Below are 17,378 nucleotides of genomic sequence, written 5' to 3'. Positions count from 1 at the left end.
TGTCTATTAATACATGGCTAAAAATGGAGTAAGACAAAGTCATTGTTTTGCAAATCCTAAATCAAGACTAAAGCCCTATTCAGATGGGATTATAAATAAAGCAAGTGGGGGTTGGGGGTGTGTAATATTTTCATTGTATTCCTCAGTAATTTAACTCATTGATGGAATGGGATTTTCTGCAGGACAAATCCTGATTGGAATGCCTAAACCTTGCCGATGGCACACAAGACAGCGTAGGAGAGCATGTTGTGTGTTAGGTGAATCTGAGCAATAAATCTATCCGATCCTAACACATACAAACTCCTACTGGTAGCATGCAGTGCCATTTATCACAGAGATCATTAGCTGCTAAACTGGAGTTACCACCTGTAGCTAATAATAGTGAATCTGATATACAGTAAATGCTCAACATTTACTCATAAATATGCATAATGCAAATAATAATATGCAGCACCAACTGGGTGTTGTATAGCATGGATATGAAATAAGTCTGAAAATAAGTCCTCTACAGTGCTCACTGACTAGAGGTCATAGTTCAGCTTTTTACAATTTAGCACTGCATCACCAGTTGCATATAATGAGGCAACTTTTTGAATTCCTTTCTTCATTTCTGTAATGATGGAAACCTAGAATATAAAGTTAGATGGAGATTTTCTGCTGAGTCAGACTCTTGAATAAATGAAGCCTGGAGCTGTTGATACCAGATGTTACCCGGCTTGTTTAGTCCACACTGCTCTCATAAATCTCACAGAAGAAAAATTGAGATGTGGGTTTTTTCCTCCTGTTGGGCATTTTCATCAGTTTCAAATGTTATTAAAACCTTCATATGAAGGAGATGCTCCCAGCAGTAGAATATTCGAATTCAGGGTTTCTCTAGGCAGCACTCTGAAAAGCCAAACAGCAGGGGGAATCCCAGAGGATGTGATGAAAGCATGAATAACTGCTTCCCCGTTTTTAGTCATGAAAAAAGGTCTAATTTAAGAGACGTTCCTGGGCTGATGGAAATCAGATTGAACGTGTAATATAACTGAGACTCCCCTAAACAACCCAGCAGTACTGCAGTACATAGATTAAAACTTTATGTTTAAGGTGCCGTAATTGTGCCATCAATACTATACTCCTAGATACTGGTAATCTGGATCTATACTTCTTTTTCAAGGGGCAGTGGACTCTACAGACATTGCTCACTGACTGTACTCTTTAGTTTAGCATCCTTGCATCTGTCTTGTGTTGAACTAGGGGGTTAAGGCTGTTGCACATTCAGGTTTTTTTTTTTTTCTTTTTTTATGTTCTTCAGCTGGAAACAAAATAGCTCTTCTTTCTATTGCTTACTGTCAAAAATTCCCATCATGTTTTGCCGTGTACATGTTTGGAAATGCGTACACTTATCTAACTGTGGTATGAAAAGAACCACATGCACACTCGTATTGCGAGTACGTTTTTGTCCAAAGCCAAGCACAGGTATTAATTGGATTGCACTCCAGTTGAGTAAACCCATGCATGTAGCTCCCTGCTCTGTTTCACAAAGTAAATGAATGAAACAACATAAAGAACAATAAGGCCTGGTCATATACAGCATTGTGGAGATGATATCAGTGGGTCACATACAACACTATATGAATCAAAAAGCCTTCAGCAAACTGCACTGAGGTGACCTCTTCTGTCAACTAACATAATTTAAGTATATTTAACATATACTTATAATTAAAACCTTATTCTATGTATATGAAGACAATATTTATCTGTGTGTATGAAAAATTTCTTTCTTCACATAATTTTGTAGTTTTTATTTAATTTATTTCTCTTGTAAGTTCATGGTTGCCACATATTGATCTGGCACTTTTTTTTTTTACACCAGATCCCAGATGCAACCCTCCCTGCTGGGGATGGGCAGTTTGGGGTTCAGTGTCTTGCCCGGGGACACTTTGACATGTGATTGCTGTATGAGTTAACCAAGGGTTTCCTCAGTTTTTGCTTTTTGTTTTTATGTAGTATCCATTGTGTATTGTGATCTGTACTGTATTGTGTGTTGTGTTATGTTTTTGTGTAGTGATGATGTCATTACTGATTCCATATAGCTCTGATAGTTCCATTTGATGGTTGCCTTTGCAGTTTACTTTTTAAGTTTGTCGACCAGTGGTCAAGGGAACAATGCAATGCTAAGGGTTTGTTACAATGCTGTTCAGCTCAGCTAGTGAAGGGAACTGACGTGACATGGTAGCTGGAGCAGAGGAACTGACTACAAGAAAGGTGTGGACCCCAACAAGGTAGAAGAAAAAGGTTCTGTGTGTAGCTGTAGAGGGACACGGTTTCTTACCGAGTTCTGAGAGTTCTGTGAGTTCAGTTGAGTTGAGAAGCAAGTACAATAAATGTTCCATGTTCGTCATACAACGATTGCCGGAGGGAAGTATTTGCTGGAATGTCAGATTCTAATCCGCCTCTACAGTTGGGGAGAGCGGAGCCCTGTGAGCCTCTGACCCTCTGGTCAGTAGGTGGCCACTCCACCAACTGAGCCACTGCTGCCCTTTCTTTCTTTCTAAACATAACAAAGATGCAAATTCCAAAAGAGACTGTGAATCTAACTTATTATTTTCAGATTATTTTGTGAAAGATATTAATAACTAGAACAATCTGCTGAAATGTTTTTATTACATTAAATGTGATTTGCTGTCAACTGTTTCCCACAGATGCAGATCTACATGTACAACTCAGATGACTTTGACAGCCTCAGTGCAGCACTCAGGGAGAAGAGGATCATCGCAGCCATGGCTGTGTTTTTTCAGGTAGAAATCTTTTTTTTCCCATCCCATGCCTGCATTGTGACTGTATTAAAATAGAGGAAGAGGAGAGTTTTGTCTGGTCTCACCTCACAGGATTTGATGGTTCATGGTTTACTGAACAGCTCACCCCAAAATGAAACCTCTGTTATTATCACTGTGTTGCGAGTAATCTAGGTCTTGTGGCCTCAAAGGGCAATTGTACTGTTGAGTATTTTCATCTTCGGTTTGGAAAACTTCATTCAGCTAAAGTTTGTCAAATGGATGTGAAAGCTGTGGAGGCTTTTATGGCGTTTTCCATTTAGCGTTTAGCTGTTTCTACATTTCAGATTGTGGCTCAGATGTTCTCTGAGTTTGACAGAGCATAGATCCAAACTGACCAAAACATATGGCTGTAGGGGCAGCCCACAATTAGAAGCTTAGTCAAAGGTTATTAGCTGAAAAAGGCAGTTTATATGTTTGATAAACCTTTAAAGTGTAGCTAATGTAAAAAAGCATCCAATTAAATACATTTGGAAAGTCAGTTTATTTCACGATACGAGATAAGAGGAACATGGGTTGAAATTGGAAATATGAGCTCCCACATTTGAGAATATCTAAACCTTTGATGTGATGTTTGGTAGAGAAACACACTGAGGTCAGAATTAGGATTGACTTACAGTGTGTTTTTAAAGCCACAGATTAAAGTTTGTATTCCATAAATGTACTTTATTCCCCCACACATCTCCTACCTCTTTTTACTGAGAGTTTTTCAGAAGGCTAAAAGGTCAGGTTTTCTGTGTTGGAGTGTTGTGAGGGTGTGTGGGTACGAGCTGAAAAACCTGTACATCCAGAACAAAGTCCAGCCACCAGTGAAGTCCTCTCCCTTCCTCCACTCTGTTAAGTAGAGCAGTGGGACCGGGATCATTGTCAGCACTATCACTCTCAAATGGCAGGAATAAAAAGTTCATTTGAGGCCATCGATTACCTAAGTGAGCTTTTAGTTGGACCATTAACCCTCAGCTAATATTTCCTCCTCTCCTTTCATTCTCATTCACTGTGCCTGTCTGTACCGTCCATTTCTCTCCCTTGCTCTAAGGCTCTGAATGCATCTTCTTCAGCGTCTGCACACTTGCCAGCATTGACATGTATGTCATCAAAAAGCTTTATATAAGAAGCACATGATTTATGCATGTGTAGTTGGACTGTATCGAATGGTTCAACCACACCTTGACAAATAACACATTTCAGTGATGTTTTAGTTGCAGACAGCCTAAATAAGGGGACATACAACACAATATTATGAGCAGCCATTAGTGCAAACCCACGTTTCATGTCATAGACAGCTCAAAAAAAAATAAATAAAAAAATTGATCATTTTGGCAGGTGCAATAGTTTGGGCACTATAACAATTGTGAAGCCTCGGGTTTTTTTTTTTTTTTTTTTTCCAACACATTTCTGAGCTTAATTAGCTCATTAGGTCTGAGGTATGTCAAAAGATGTTGTCAACTGGTGGCAGATTCAAAGCTCCATAAAATTTTTGACTTTCTTAAACCTTGTGAAGAAACTCAGTAACAATGGGCTCCTCTAAGCAGTGCAATGCCAGGTTCAGGAATGAACGAACTGGGCCCAATAACAGGTCGACCTGACACATTGCTGTAGGGTGCTGGGAGCAAAGATAGGTGTCAGTCATCACAATGGAGACTGAGACAATCTGGCTTTCATCGTCTGGACATAAAGTCTATAATGTGTTTGACTTAAATTAATTTTTTCTTTTAGCTTTATTCAGCACTCAGACTTTTGCTCTTCTGCACACATGGCACATAAGTAAAAGGTGTTTGATGAAGTTGCTCCTCGTGCTGCGAGCTGGAGCTGTGAAACAGGAAGGTTTTGCCATTAGCATTAAGCTAGCAAATCATCCATTATAATTACCTCTAAAGAATGAAGAATCCTCGTATTGACACAAAAAGTGTATAGACCTAACTTTATATTAAGCCGGTTTATGGCACTAGCAAAGAGCTGTGATTGGTTGGGTATATATGTGCCGGCTGTCATATCTGTCAGGCACTGTGCAGAGATGCTTGCACAAACAAAGACGAGTCTTTTCCTGTGTCTTTTTCTTCTTGTTTTCCTTTCGCCTGCTCCCTTTCAGGGGTCACCACAGCGAATCATGTGCCTCCATCTAACTCTGTCCTCTGCATCCTCTTCTCTCACACCATCTAACTTCATGTCCTCCCTCACTACATCCATAAATCTCCTCTTTGGTCTTCCTCTAGACCTCCTGCCTGGCAGCTCCAACCTCAGCATCCTTCTACCAATATATTCACAATGTCTTCTCTGAACATGTCCAAACCACCTCAATCTGGCCTCTCTAACTTTATCTCCTAAACATCTAACATGAGCTGTCCCTCTGATGTCCTCATTCCTGATCCTGTCCATCCTCGTCACTCCCAAAGAGAACCTCAACATCTTAAGCTCGTCTACCTCCAGCTCTGCCTCCTGTCTTTTCTTCAGTGCCACTGTCTCTAAACTGTACAACATCGCTGGTCTCACCACCGTCTTGAACACCTTTCTTTCACACCTGACACTTTTCTACACCTGTTCCAACTTGCTTGCAAACGCCTCTTCACCTCTTTTGCTCTGAACCGTTCACTGTAAGTACTGAAATTCCTGCACCTTCTTCAGATATGCTCCCTGTAACTTTATAGTTCCCCTTGGGTCCCTCTCACTCAAACACATGTATTCAGTCTTGCTGTGGCTAATGGACAATTATCTGCTGTAGCGATCCTGAACTCACGGGATAAGCTGAAAGAAAAAAAAAAAAAAAAAAAAGAGGTTGCCACAGCTCTACACAGCTCGCTTGTTCTTAAAAACTGGAACCAGTACACATCTCCTACATTCCTCGGCCATCCTCTTACTCTTTAAGATCTTATTACACAAACTGGAAACTCTACTGCCACCTCTTCTAGACACTTCCATACCTCCACAGGTATGTCATCAGGACCAACTGCCTTTCCACTCTTCATCCTCTTCAACGTCCTCCTCACTTCACTCTTACTAATCTTTGCTACTTCCTGCTCCAAAACAGTCACCTCTTCTACTCTTTGTTCCCCCTTCATTTTCTTCACCTATCACACTCATGGCAAATGTCAATACATTTCCATTTTTATCTTTAATGACCTTAACCTGCTGAACATCCTTCCCATCTCAATCTCTTTGTTTAGCCAACCTGTATAAATCCACCTCTCCCTCTTTAGTGTCCAACCTAACATACAAGTCCTCATATGCTCTTTGTTTGGCCTTTGCCACCTCTACCTTCACCCTAAGCTGTATCTCCCTGTTCTCCTGTCTACTCTCTTCAGTCCTCTCAGTGTCCCACTTCTTCTTAGCTAACCTCTTTCTCTGTATACACTCCTGAACTTCCTCGTTCCACCACCAATTTTCCTTGTCCACTTTCCTCTTTCCCTATGACATACGAGTACCCTCCTACAGGTATCCCTGATCATATTAGCTGAAGTTGTCCAGTCATCTGGAAGCACCTCCTGACCACTTCTCCTCCCTGAAACCTATACAACATTCTTCCTATTTCAACTTCCAGCACTTCGTCCTCTGCTCTGCCTTAATCCTCTTTATTTTCCTCACCACCAGAGTCATTTTACACACCACCATCCTGTGTTGTCTGGCTACACTCTCTCCTACACATACTTTACAGTCACTAATCTCTTTCAGATAACAACGTCTACACAAGATGTAGTCCACCTTAGTGCTTCTACCTCCTGGCACCGTATGTTCTTGCCTCTTCTGGAAGAAAGTATATTTACTACAGCCATTTCCGTCCTCTTTGCAAAGTCTACCACCATCCATCCCTTTCCTTCCTGTCCTGAAGACCAAACCTCCCCATCACATTCTCATCACCTCTGTTCCTTTCACCAACATGTCCATTGAAATCTGCACCAATAACCACTCTCTCACCTCTGGGGATGCTCTGCATCCCTTTCTAACTTCACTTTCTTCTAACATACATGCTACCTCTGGGGCATAACCACTAACAACATTAAACATCAAGGTTTCAATTTCCAGCTTCAGACTTATCACCTGTGTTTTTACCTCTAGAACATTCCTCACAAACTCCTCTTTTAGGATTCTTCCTCCTGCAAAACCAGGCTCAGGATGGGCCATCTCTCTGGACCGGTTGGGGTGTGTGGAAAGTGGAGAGAGGAAATAGCAACAAAAGCAAAAACAAAGTCCGTAGGACCATTATCTGCACACTGGAAACACACAGCTCCAAAGCCAGGGACAACTTCAGAAAGGGACAGAGAGAGGGAGACAGAGAGGGAGAAAGACAACTTCTGGAGAAAGAAGACACAAATCTATTGTTATACACAAACTTAATCTCATGTATTGGTGGCATATAGATTTGGATATTGGTCGGACAGCAGTCTAAGCGTATAGCAGCATGAATATCACTAACTATAAAGTTTTATTTGTCATCAGCTAAGCAATGGACATTTATGGAGTGTTTTCTAATGAGGTTGACAGAGGAGACATTTTAGGAAATCGCATTGGTCCTAACACAGAGCATTGTGGAACTCCATATCTAACATTTGTGTGCATGGAGGATTCATCATTAACATGAACAAATTGAAGTCTATCAGATAGACTGAACGTCTTCAAACAAGTTAATCCTGAACAGGTGTTTGCATAATTGTTTAGAATTACTTTTTCAAAGATTTTAGAGAGTAAAGGGAGATTGGATAATGGTCTGTAATTGTTACTGTCCATGGGAGTTTCTTTATTGTTGGTTTTGGTGCTCCAGACACAGCTGCATTTCTGCATTCTAAAGTTTAGCAGGACAAGCTGAAGGCACTTTATTGAACTCAAAAACACACATCTGACTCATGAAAGCTAATTGTGACATTCCACAACGTAATAGTGCCACTAAATACGATGAGTGGAAAGTAGCCTCAGATACCATGAAAAATTTTAGTTAGTTAGGGATTTAAATTCTGAAGTTAATGTAATTGCATTGATTCATTTAAATAGTGAAAATGAAAATGTTTGGTTAATGGTTATTCATTTGGAAATAGAAAATGAAATCTTTTGTGTAAGGCTTACATTGACTCATTCTGAAATGAAGATGACATTAGAGAAAAGGTCAGTGGGGGTCACGTATAGGAATAATTCACTGGAGGACCATGTGTTGCCAGAAAATGAGTAAGCAGTTGGCAGGAACGGATACATTTGCAGTTATGACAAAACAGAGGAGATGAGTAGGCAGATGGAAAAATTGCTTACCTTGAAGCAGCTATGGGAAACAGCAGAAAAGACTTATTTGAAAAGCAGCCAAAACTGCTGCCTTCACTGACAGGTAGATCCAGTTGTCCTTCGGTATATGTTCTATTTCACTCCAATACTTCTTAGATTTTTGATATGATGGTACACACACACACACACACACACACACTCACACCCCACATTTCCTCTGAACCTGATGGTGTTGTGCAGTTGCAGCTCGCAACCTGAAAGATTGATTTGAACCCGTGCCCTCAATAACTTGGCTCTCGCACATGGATCTCAACAGGGTGTGCTTATGTGTTTTGTTCCTATGCAAAGAGGAGTTTGCGTGGGTGCCGGCCTCAGAAGTGCATTTTTCTTTATTCATCCAGGTGCCACTCATTCACCTGCCCTGCTCGGATGCTTCGGTTTTTCTTGGGTAACCTCAGGAGACAGACTCAGACTGTGTGTGTGTCTGTAGCAGGGATCTATAATACAGTTGTTTTTTGTTTTTTTTTGGTTCGGAAGAAATAAGGTTTGTAACATGTCCATGTGTTTCTATTTCGAGGTCAAGTAATACGCACACATTGTGGTGAATGAACGCAATATTTCATTGAAGCTTAAAAACAATTTTCCACATATAATGTTGTTTTGTTATAACTACTGGATGAGGCAAATACACTACATTTAGTTTGAATGGAGCCACTCAAAATCAATCTTAGTTTTGTGTTTAAGCATGGATAGCAACAGGGCTAAGGGTGTTTCACTTTAGCTGTCCAGGCTGCTGATTTCTCTGTTCAGCTAAATCTGGATATGCAATCAGCATTTTACCGGTATGAGAAAACACAAAAACATCACATCACTTTCATACAGTAACTCACCTGTAAGTTGAAAGGCATTGTAACATCATAAGACATTTGATTATTAACATTTATTTTCGTTTCTATGTGAAATGCTTTTTATGTTCCTTCCAGCAATGTCAAATTGTCCTACTGAGAGGAATGTTTTCCCATTCTTGTCTGATGCAGTATTCTAGCTGCTCAACAGTCCTGGGCTTTTGTTGCTGGATTTTTCATTTTATCTTTTCTGTTGGTGAAAGGTCTGGACTGCATGCAGGCCAGTTCAGCACCCAGACTATTTTGAAGCCATGCTGTTGTGATGGATGCAATATATGGTTTAGCTTTGTCTTGCTGAAATATGCAAGGCCTCCCCTGAAAGAGACATTGTCTTGATGTCCATATGTACCTCTATGTACTTTTCAGTATTGATGTTGCCTTTCCAGATGTGTAAGCTGCCCACATCATAGGCAATAAAGCACATATAGTTTTTGCACAGCTTTGATCAAGCTTTAACTTACATTTGTGGATTGCACAGCGAACCGGGTTCACAGACAATGATTTCTAGAAGTGTTCCTGAGCCCATGCAGTGATGTCCATAAGAGAATCATGCCTGTTTTTAATGCATCCAGTTTTTACCTTCGGCCTTGTCCTTTGCGCACGGAGATGTGTCCTGATTCTCTGAATCTTTTGATCATATTATATGCTGTAGATGGTGGGATCTTCAAAGTCTTTGCAATTTTATGTTGGGAAACATTTTTCTGTAATTGTTACATCTGTTATGTTTTTTATGTTCTGTTGTGAATAAAAATGCGTTGATGGGAATAACAAATCATTACATTGTGGTTTTTTTTTTATGTAATCACATTTTCCCAACTTTTTTGGATTTATATTTTTATTTTTTTAAATTTTTTTATTCCTTTCGGCTTATCCCATAAGTTCAGCGTCGCCACAGCGGATCATTAGTCAGCATGTTGATTTGGCACCGTTTATAAGGCGGATTCCCTTCTGGAAGAGAGAGGTACCAACCTCCGACCCTATGGTCAATGGACTGCCACTCTATCAACTGAACCAGCTAATTTATTGTCACGTCATGTGTTTATACACTGATTTTGACATTGTGGATATGGGGTCAGCATTGGGAAAAGTAATTGCTAAATGGTCTACACTTATATTGCGCTTTTCTATCTATTGGCACTGAAAGCGCTTTACACTACTTCCTTTTCACCCATTCACACTAATAACCACACACACACTCATACACCAGTGGGGGAGCTGCTATGCAGCTGGCCAACACTCACTGGGAGCAACTAAGTTGGGGTTCAGTGTCTTGCTCAAGGACACTTCAACATGTGACCGGAGGAGCCGGGGATTGAACCAACAACTTTGCGATTGGTGGAAGACCGCTCAGTCGCCACCTTGATTTTGATAGTTTTAGATCACAGAGTGCATCACAGCTTTCTGTGTATGGGTAGCTGCTGGATAGTCCCCCCTACCCACTACATTTCAACAACATTACCACCTATCACAAAGGACATGGGTCACAATTTCTCTCCTTTTACTTAGTGTTTGGTGTTTAATGACCTGTTTTAATCAAGTTTTATATCACCCACCGGTATAAATAGTGTTGCAAACGGCAATCTCCTGAATGCAGATCCAGGCACCATAGGGCAGAGAGTAAGCTGGATCGGCACCACTGACTATCACCCTGCAGGACTGAGATCAGACATACTAAAAAACAGCAAAGCCCCTAATCACCAATTTCACTGGTGTAAATGGGCACACGTTGGCCGTTTTGTTGCCCTACAGGATAGCATTCATATGCAGAGCATTGTGACAACAGTCAGCTGCACCATTCCAATGCTCTGTGCCAGCACATGTGCTGTGGTGCATGGAGTGACAATATAAAACGTACATAAAACAAATATAAAACTACCAAACACCTAGGAAAAGGAGTCGAGCCATGACCAGTTTGGCTTTAATACAAACCACGCGGTAGTATTAATCTTAAGGCTGAATGGTGTAATTATGAAAAAGCAGAGTGTCAGGCCAACATGAGATGTGATCTGTGTCACATGAAACGTGATCACAAGGATGTTGACACTGTCTGTTTTCACAGTTACATAGAACAACCCTCAATAAATAATGACATAATTCAATATGGCATAGTTACATGGAATGGTAGTTGTATACAAAGTCTTTATGTTTCCCTTTACTTTATTCCTGTAATTGTTTAAATCTCATGATAATTACACCATTAATATGTGGTAATCCATTCATTTGTAACATCTCCCTCTCCTGACATCAGTGTGTTTCTGCAGTGACTGCATCACTGTTTTTTCGTGTATTAATTAAATCATCACACTTGTGTTACAGGACAAATTGGCCCTGTCGTTTCAGTTAAGCTAGGGAATCGCCTTTATGACCCTGCACTGCACTGCACCGCAGCCGCTGACTGAAATAGATGGCAGTTGTAAACAGCTATCATTGCCCTTTTATTTGCTTATTTACAGCGCTGCATGCCTCCTCTGTTCTCTACATTGTCTGCTAAGAAGCCAAACTGAGGCCCAGGTGGGATGCAAATCACTTGCAATATCTAATTCACTTTTTACTATTTGTTTTCTAACTTGAAGGTCCTACTGGGTTTAATTTCACCTGATTTGAAAGCATCGGCACCTCATTTAATGTTATGGGGTAGAATGAGTCAGTCTAGTCAGTCACACAGAACAAAGAGAATGAACGAAGAGCTTTCTTGGGCTGCAAATTCCACATCATCACACACACTCTGCTTACTGACAAAACAGCCTGATTAGACATCAAGGGGAAGTAGGTATCAGGAAAATGAATGTAAAAGTACATTTCAAACAAACTCATTCTGGTGGCATTGATTGCTGTATTACATTTTTAATATTTTTTTTCTTGGGGGGGGGGTTATTGATCACTATGTAAGCAGCATCCATGCAGGAGTTACCTTTTTATAATACCAATAACCAGAGAGTGTATCTGTGAAGCTGAAAGAAAGCAAACTTACATGTTCTGTGAAGAATGAAAAAAGAAATTTAAAAAAATGTCAAGTTTTCAAGTTCTTCTTATTTGCCACAGGTTTCAGGATCAACTACATTTGTCGTTGTCTGGTTTTTGGTAAACACACTTATACACTTAGTATTATAATGGATCGGGTATGTCAGGTTATTACAGCAGAGGTTCTTGTTGCTGAGAAGGGTTTTCTTGAAAATTACCTCAACATTTAAAAAATATTTAAAACATAATGACTATTTTTTTTTACCTGAACGTATATAACCCACAGAGACCTAAAGGATTAAGAGACCGATATTCATACTTCATAGACACCTGTTTTTTTCAACTTGTCAGGGGAAGCAAAAAGAAGCCTGTCACCTGCACCTTATTCTACCGTGGAAGAATGTTCAAGGCAACAAAACCTTTGACTCTAGGATTTAAAGTCATCTAACTACGATTGTTTGCCTCTTTAAATTAACTTTTAAGTCATTTTATTGTAATTTTTTAAATACGTTATATACATAAAGCAGAGCAGGGAGGAGGAGTGTTGAGATTTTAGTTAAGATGATTCATGTATATTGTTTTCTCTAGAAATTCTGCATTTACATTTTTTAATAAATGCAGATTGTTATATATAAATAATTTCCGTTCTGACTTTACTTAACTGCTAACAGTGGGTGTAATTTCACGTACAATATATCTCTTCATGACCCCCTTGGTAGATAAAGTGTGTGACATCTGTCTTCATGATGGCTGGCATTCGTTTCCTTTTGGTCAGAGACTCTTCTGATCTAATTTAAGGCATGCAAAGGCCTGCATAAGTCACCACAAGCCCTACCTGACCTCTGTAAAACAAAGTGCAAAGAGCAACCCATTTGTTTTGTGAATGTGGTGAAGTGACTGTGTCAGTAGGCTCAGTCTGACAACAGACAGCCTTGTAGTTCATTTAAAGCAGTTCCATTGGCTCACTTTAAATTTACTGTAGTAGTGGCAAAGTGGAGGTGCTCAGCAGGAGTAAGAACAGCATGATGAAATATGAATTGAAGACCTCACACAACTTCATTCAGCCCCATATCCCAAATGATGGTAATTAGGCGATATATGCAGACACTGCTAAACCACCACTGAGCTGCTTCCAATTTAGCACAGTGCACACCACTTGAGGAGACATTAGCCTCAGTAGTTATGCAGCGAAACAGAATTCATTACATGTAATTTGCAGTCGGTCGGTTTTTTAGTCGTTTGCTAGGAATTTCACAGTATTACTGATGTTTAAATCGATGAAGTTTTTGTTCTTCGCTGTGATTAAGGGTAATGTTCCCATGTGCTTTGTCTTGGCCGTCCCTTTTCTCCATGACCGCTGGCCTACTTAACGTACACCATCACTCAGACTGAAGAATCGTCTGTCAGTGTCATCGCCTTTCTCCCTCACCAAATTAAAAAGGCTTTTTTTTCATGCTGATTTTGAAATTCTATGATTCTGCTATACATGGCAACAAGGTTGCAGTGACTTTATTATAATATTTTTTACTTTATAATGGTGTGAAAGGGGAACAAGGTCTTTTGGTTTGGTTTATAGTGATGTTCTCACTAATACAAATGAGAAGAACAACAACACAAAGGTGCACAATCTAGCTATAACAATGACCACAACAGGGTGATTTTAGTATACTAAAAAAGTCCACTTAGGTGTAAAAACCCTTTAGTAGAGCGTGTCTGATGAAATGCATATATTATAGTTGAAAACCCAGATCACTTCATGGTGGGTGCATGTTATTAAGATAACAATAAACTCACTGCAACAGCCATGTAAAGACCAACAGCCTTACTATTAGCATATCTCTGACTTTGAGTGAGTAATCAGAAAACAGTCAGAGATGAACACATATGGTTTTCCTGCTGTGCTTGGAATAGCCCAGCATAAGAGCAGGACTGCTTGAAGAGGAGAACTTTCGGATGTTTCAGTTGGATTTAAGCATGAGCAACGAACTCAAATAAACAGTTATGTTATGTTATCTTCATGGTGGCAAACTCCTGTCAACTGTTTAGGAGTCTGATGGCGGAGGGGAAGAAAATGTTCTTCAGTCTTGAGGTTCTGCATTTCACACCTCTGTACCTCCATCCTGAGGGTATAAGTGCTGGGGTGGGAAGGGTCTTTGAGTATGGAAGCAGCTCTCCTGTGGACTCTGCCGTGGTAGATGCTCTGCAGGGAGGGCAGTGGAGTCCTGGTGATCTTCTGTGCAGTCTTCACTCTCTGCAGGCGTTTGCGGTCCATGACAGTAGTGCTGCCGTACCACACAGTGATGCAGTTGGTCAGGACACTCTCAGTGACGCAGCTGAAGAAGTTGCTGAGGATCTTAGGCGACATGCCAAACTTCCTCAGCCTCCTGAAAAAATACAGCCGCTGTTGGGCCTTCTTGACCAGCTGCGTGACTTGAGGTCTCCAAGTGAGGTCCTCAGTGATGTGGACACCCAGGTATTTAAAGCTGCTCACCCTCTCCACTTCAAGCTCCCAGATGAACAGTGGCTGATGCGTTCCCCTCTCCTTTCTCATGTCCATTATCATTTCCTTCGTCTTGTCCGTGTTGAGGGTGAGGTTGTTGTCTCCACACCATGACGCCAGACTGGCCACCTCCCTCCTGTAGGCTGCCTCATCTCCGCCAGCAATGCATCCTATCACTGCGGTGATATCATCCGCGAACTTCAGGATGATGTTGTCCTTGTGGGAGGCAACACAGTCGTAGGTGAACAGGGTGTATAGGATGGGCCTGAGTACACAACCCTATGGAGTTGCCAATGTTTGTGATGATACTGGCTGAAAAGTCCTATTACCCATCCTGACAGACTGAGGCCTGCCAGTCAGGAAGTGTAGGAGCCAGTCACAGAGGGTGGGGTGTAGAACAAGTGTGGACAGTTTGTGGGTGAGTTTGTGGGGGATGACCGTGTTTAAAGTGGAGCTGTAGTCTATGAAAACTATCCTCAGGTATGAGTCCTTATTTTCCAGATGAGAGAGGGAGTAGTGGGTGGCAGCAGCAATGGCATCCGAGGTGGACCTGTTGGGCCGGTAGGCATACTGCAGGGGGTCAACAGTGTCTGGTATGCTGCTCTGAATGTGGGCCAGCACCACTCTCTCGAAACACTTCATAATGATTGGAGTGCGTGCCACTGGTCTGTAGTCATTCATGCAGGGGGACGATGGTCGTAGTCTTAAAGCACAAAGGAACAGTGCACTGGCTGAGGGAGAGGTTAAAGATGGAGGTGAGAACGTCAGCCAGCTCGTTGGCACATGCTCTGAGGGCCCGCCCAGGAATGTTGTCTGGTCCTGCTGCTTTGCGCGGGTTGATCTTTCTCAGAGCTTTGTGTACCTGGGTCGTTGAGATGGTTGGTGGAGGGGAGGGGGGTTGAGTGGTCCAGGTGTGTGTGGGCCCCCTCTCTGCAGTGTAGCTGGGGGCCTCAAAGCGGGTGTAGAATGTGTTGAGGTGGTGATGTTGGTGGTGTTGGTCCTGTAGTCTGTGATGTGCTGCAGGCCTTGCCACATCTGCCCCGAGTCAGCAGTAGAATAGAAGCTGTCCAGCTTCTCTCTGTACTGCCCCTTGGCCAGTGTGATGGCTTTTCTCAGTCCGTACTTCGCAGCTTTGTACTCGGTCTCATTGCCTGATCTAAATGCAAGAGAGCGAGTAAACAGCATGTGACGTACCTGACTGTTTATCCAGGGCTTCTGGTTTCTGGGCACGATGTTATCGACACAAGTGCTGATGTACCCAGTCACATACTCAGCATAATCCTGTACGCTGACGGAAGAGTCCTCCAGAGTAGCTGCAGCTTTAAACACATCCCAGTCTGTCAGAGCAAAACAGTCCTGCAAGGTGCCATGTTAGTTATATATATAGCAAAAGCTATATAGTAGATACACCTTTGGCAACAGTTACAGCATTGAGTCATTTCTAGATCTCAATCAGCTTGCAACATCTAGACACTGCAATATTTCTCAATTTTGTTGTGCAAAACTATTGAAGTTCTGTCAGGTTGCACAACAATCATGAATGAACAGCTGTTTTCAATTCCTTCTACAACTTCTCATTTGGATTGACGTCTGCACTCTGAATCGGCCAGGACATTAATCTTGTTGTCTTCAACAATTTCTGTGGAGCTTCACTTGTATGCTTCAGATCATTTTCTTGCTGAAGAACAAAATCTGTTGCAGATTGCATCAGGTTTTAACTTATTTTCTATGTTTAGGAATGGCATCAAGGTCGGGCTCCTTAAATTCTGCATGTGTTTTCAGATATTATTTTGAGGATTTTTTGAAAATTATTATTGTATATGGCAAGATGCGGAATGAATTATACTAAACATATCAGTAAAATTTTACCAGACAACTTTTTTAGCCAGGCCTTCTAATCTTGCAGTATAATACCCAGTTTTTGTTATTAGTGTTACATACTTATATTCAGACACTCACAGGACTTGGTTAATGTTGGGGAAAGATTGTGGCTTGGCTTCTGATGGACAAGATCTTTTGCTGGGTCAAAAACAACTAGTAGTACAGTATTGCCAGATTTTCTTGTCTGTCCTTCTTCCCATCTTTCAACATTTGCTGACAATTTGTTCACTGATGCAATTAATAACTCTGCACTTCAGTGTGCCTCATTCGAAAGACGTCCAGCCATTACATCCATTACGCCATTGATTCATCAGCAGTTAGCTCTGCCAAAAGCAGGGGAGGAGATGGGTCTCTGTAAGACACAGAAGGAGGTGCAGGAAGTCAAGAGTGAGGAATCTTGGATAGATGACAGTGGGAGAAGGGGACAGACGATCAGAGAGAGAGAGAGAAGTGGTGAAGAAGAGAAATATAACGACATTTCACATTGTACCACAGTTTCTTTTTTTCCCTATTTGTCACCACAGTGGTCTTTCCCTGGAGAGAAGGAGGGAGATGGAGCTGTTGGGATGAATAAGGGAGAACGAACGAGAGATGCAGGATTTGAAGAGGAAGAAAGGGGAACGGTAGATTGAAAGAGAGTAGGGCAGTTTGATGTGAGGCCTGGTGGCTGAAGGTCTCAGGGGATGAGCCTGTGGGCTTTAGGAGATAAACATTAATAATGAAAAGCTAATTCGCTCTGTCCTCCTTTTTTTCTTTCCTCACTGTCTCTCTGTCTGTCATTTTCTTTCTTTGTCTCCATGGTCGCTTTTCTTTTTTTACATTTCTCACCCACTTTCTCTCCTGCCTTCTTAGAAAAAAAACATAAAAAACAAACTCCGTCTTCATACTAGTCTCAGTTATTAACGTTGGTTATTTATAATGATTACACAATGTGTGTGTTTATGAGAGGGGGTGGGGGTAAGTTAGAGTCTGTGCCTAACTTTCCCACATATAATTATTCTATTATTCTACTATTTGCCTTATGTTCCTTGCTTCGGCTTCATTTACAGCTGTACAAAACCCATGTTGTCCATGAGGGAGCTATCACACAGGAACAGGAATTCTCCCACA

The 17,378-nt window shown here is 41.3% G+C and overlaps 1 protein-coding gene across 2 annotated transcripts in view; it reads left to right on the top strand.

Moving 5' to 3' along the window:
* The window catches only part of ptprga (protein tyrosine phosphatase receptor type Ga), a 451,880-nt gene that overhangs the window by 317,163 nt on the left and 117,339 nt on the right, over window positions 1-17,378 (top strand). For both annotated transcript variants that reach the window (XM_067504881.1, XM_067504880.1), the window contains exon 5: window positions 2,688-2,783. In XM_067504881.1, coding sequence (XP_067360982.1) covers window positions 2,688-2,783 — 96 coding nt within the window. The remainder of the gene's footprint in view (window positions 1-2,687; window positions 2,784-17,378) is intronic.

This window comes from Channa argus, chromosome 5 (genome assembly GCF_033026475.1).
Source record: "Channa argus isolate prfri chromosome 5, Channa argus male v1.0, whole genome shotgun sequence".
Taxonomy (NCBI): domain Eukaryota; kingdom Metazoa; phylum Chordata; class Actinopteri; order Anabantiformes; family Channidae; genus Channa; species Channa argus.
Note: the sequence above shows the minus strand (reverse complement) of the source record. Positions and strands in the feature narration are given on the sequence as shown.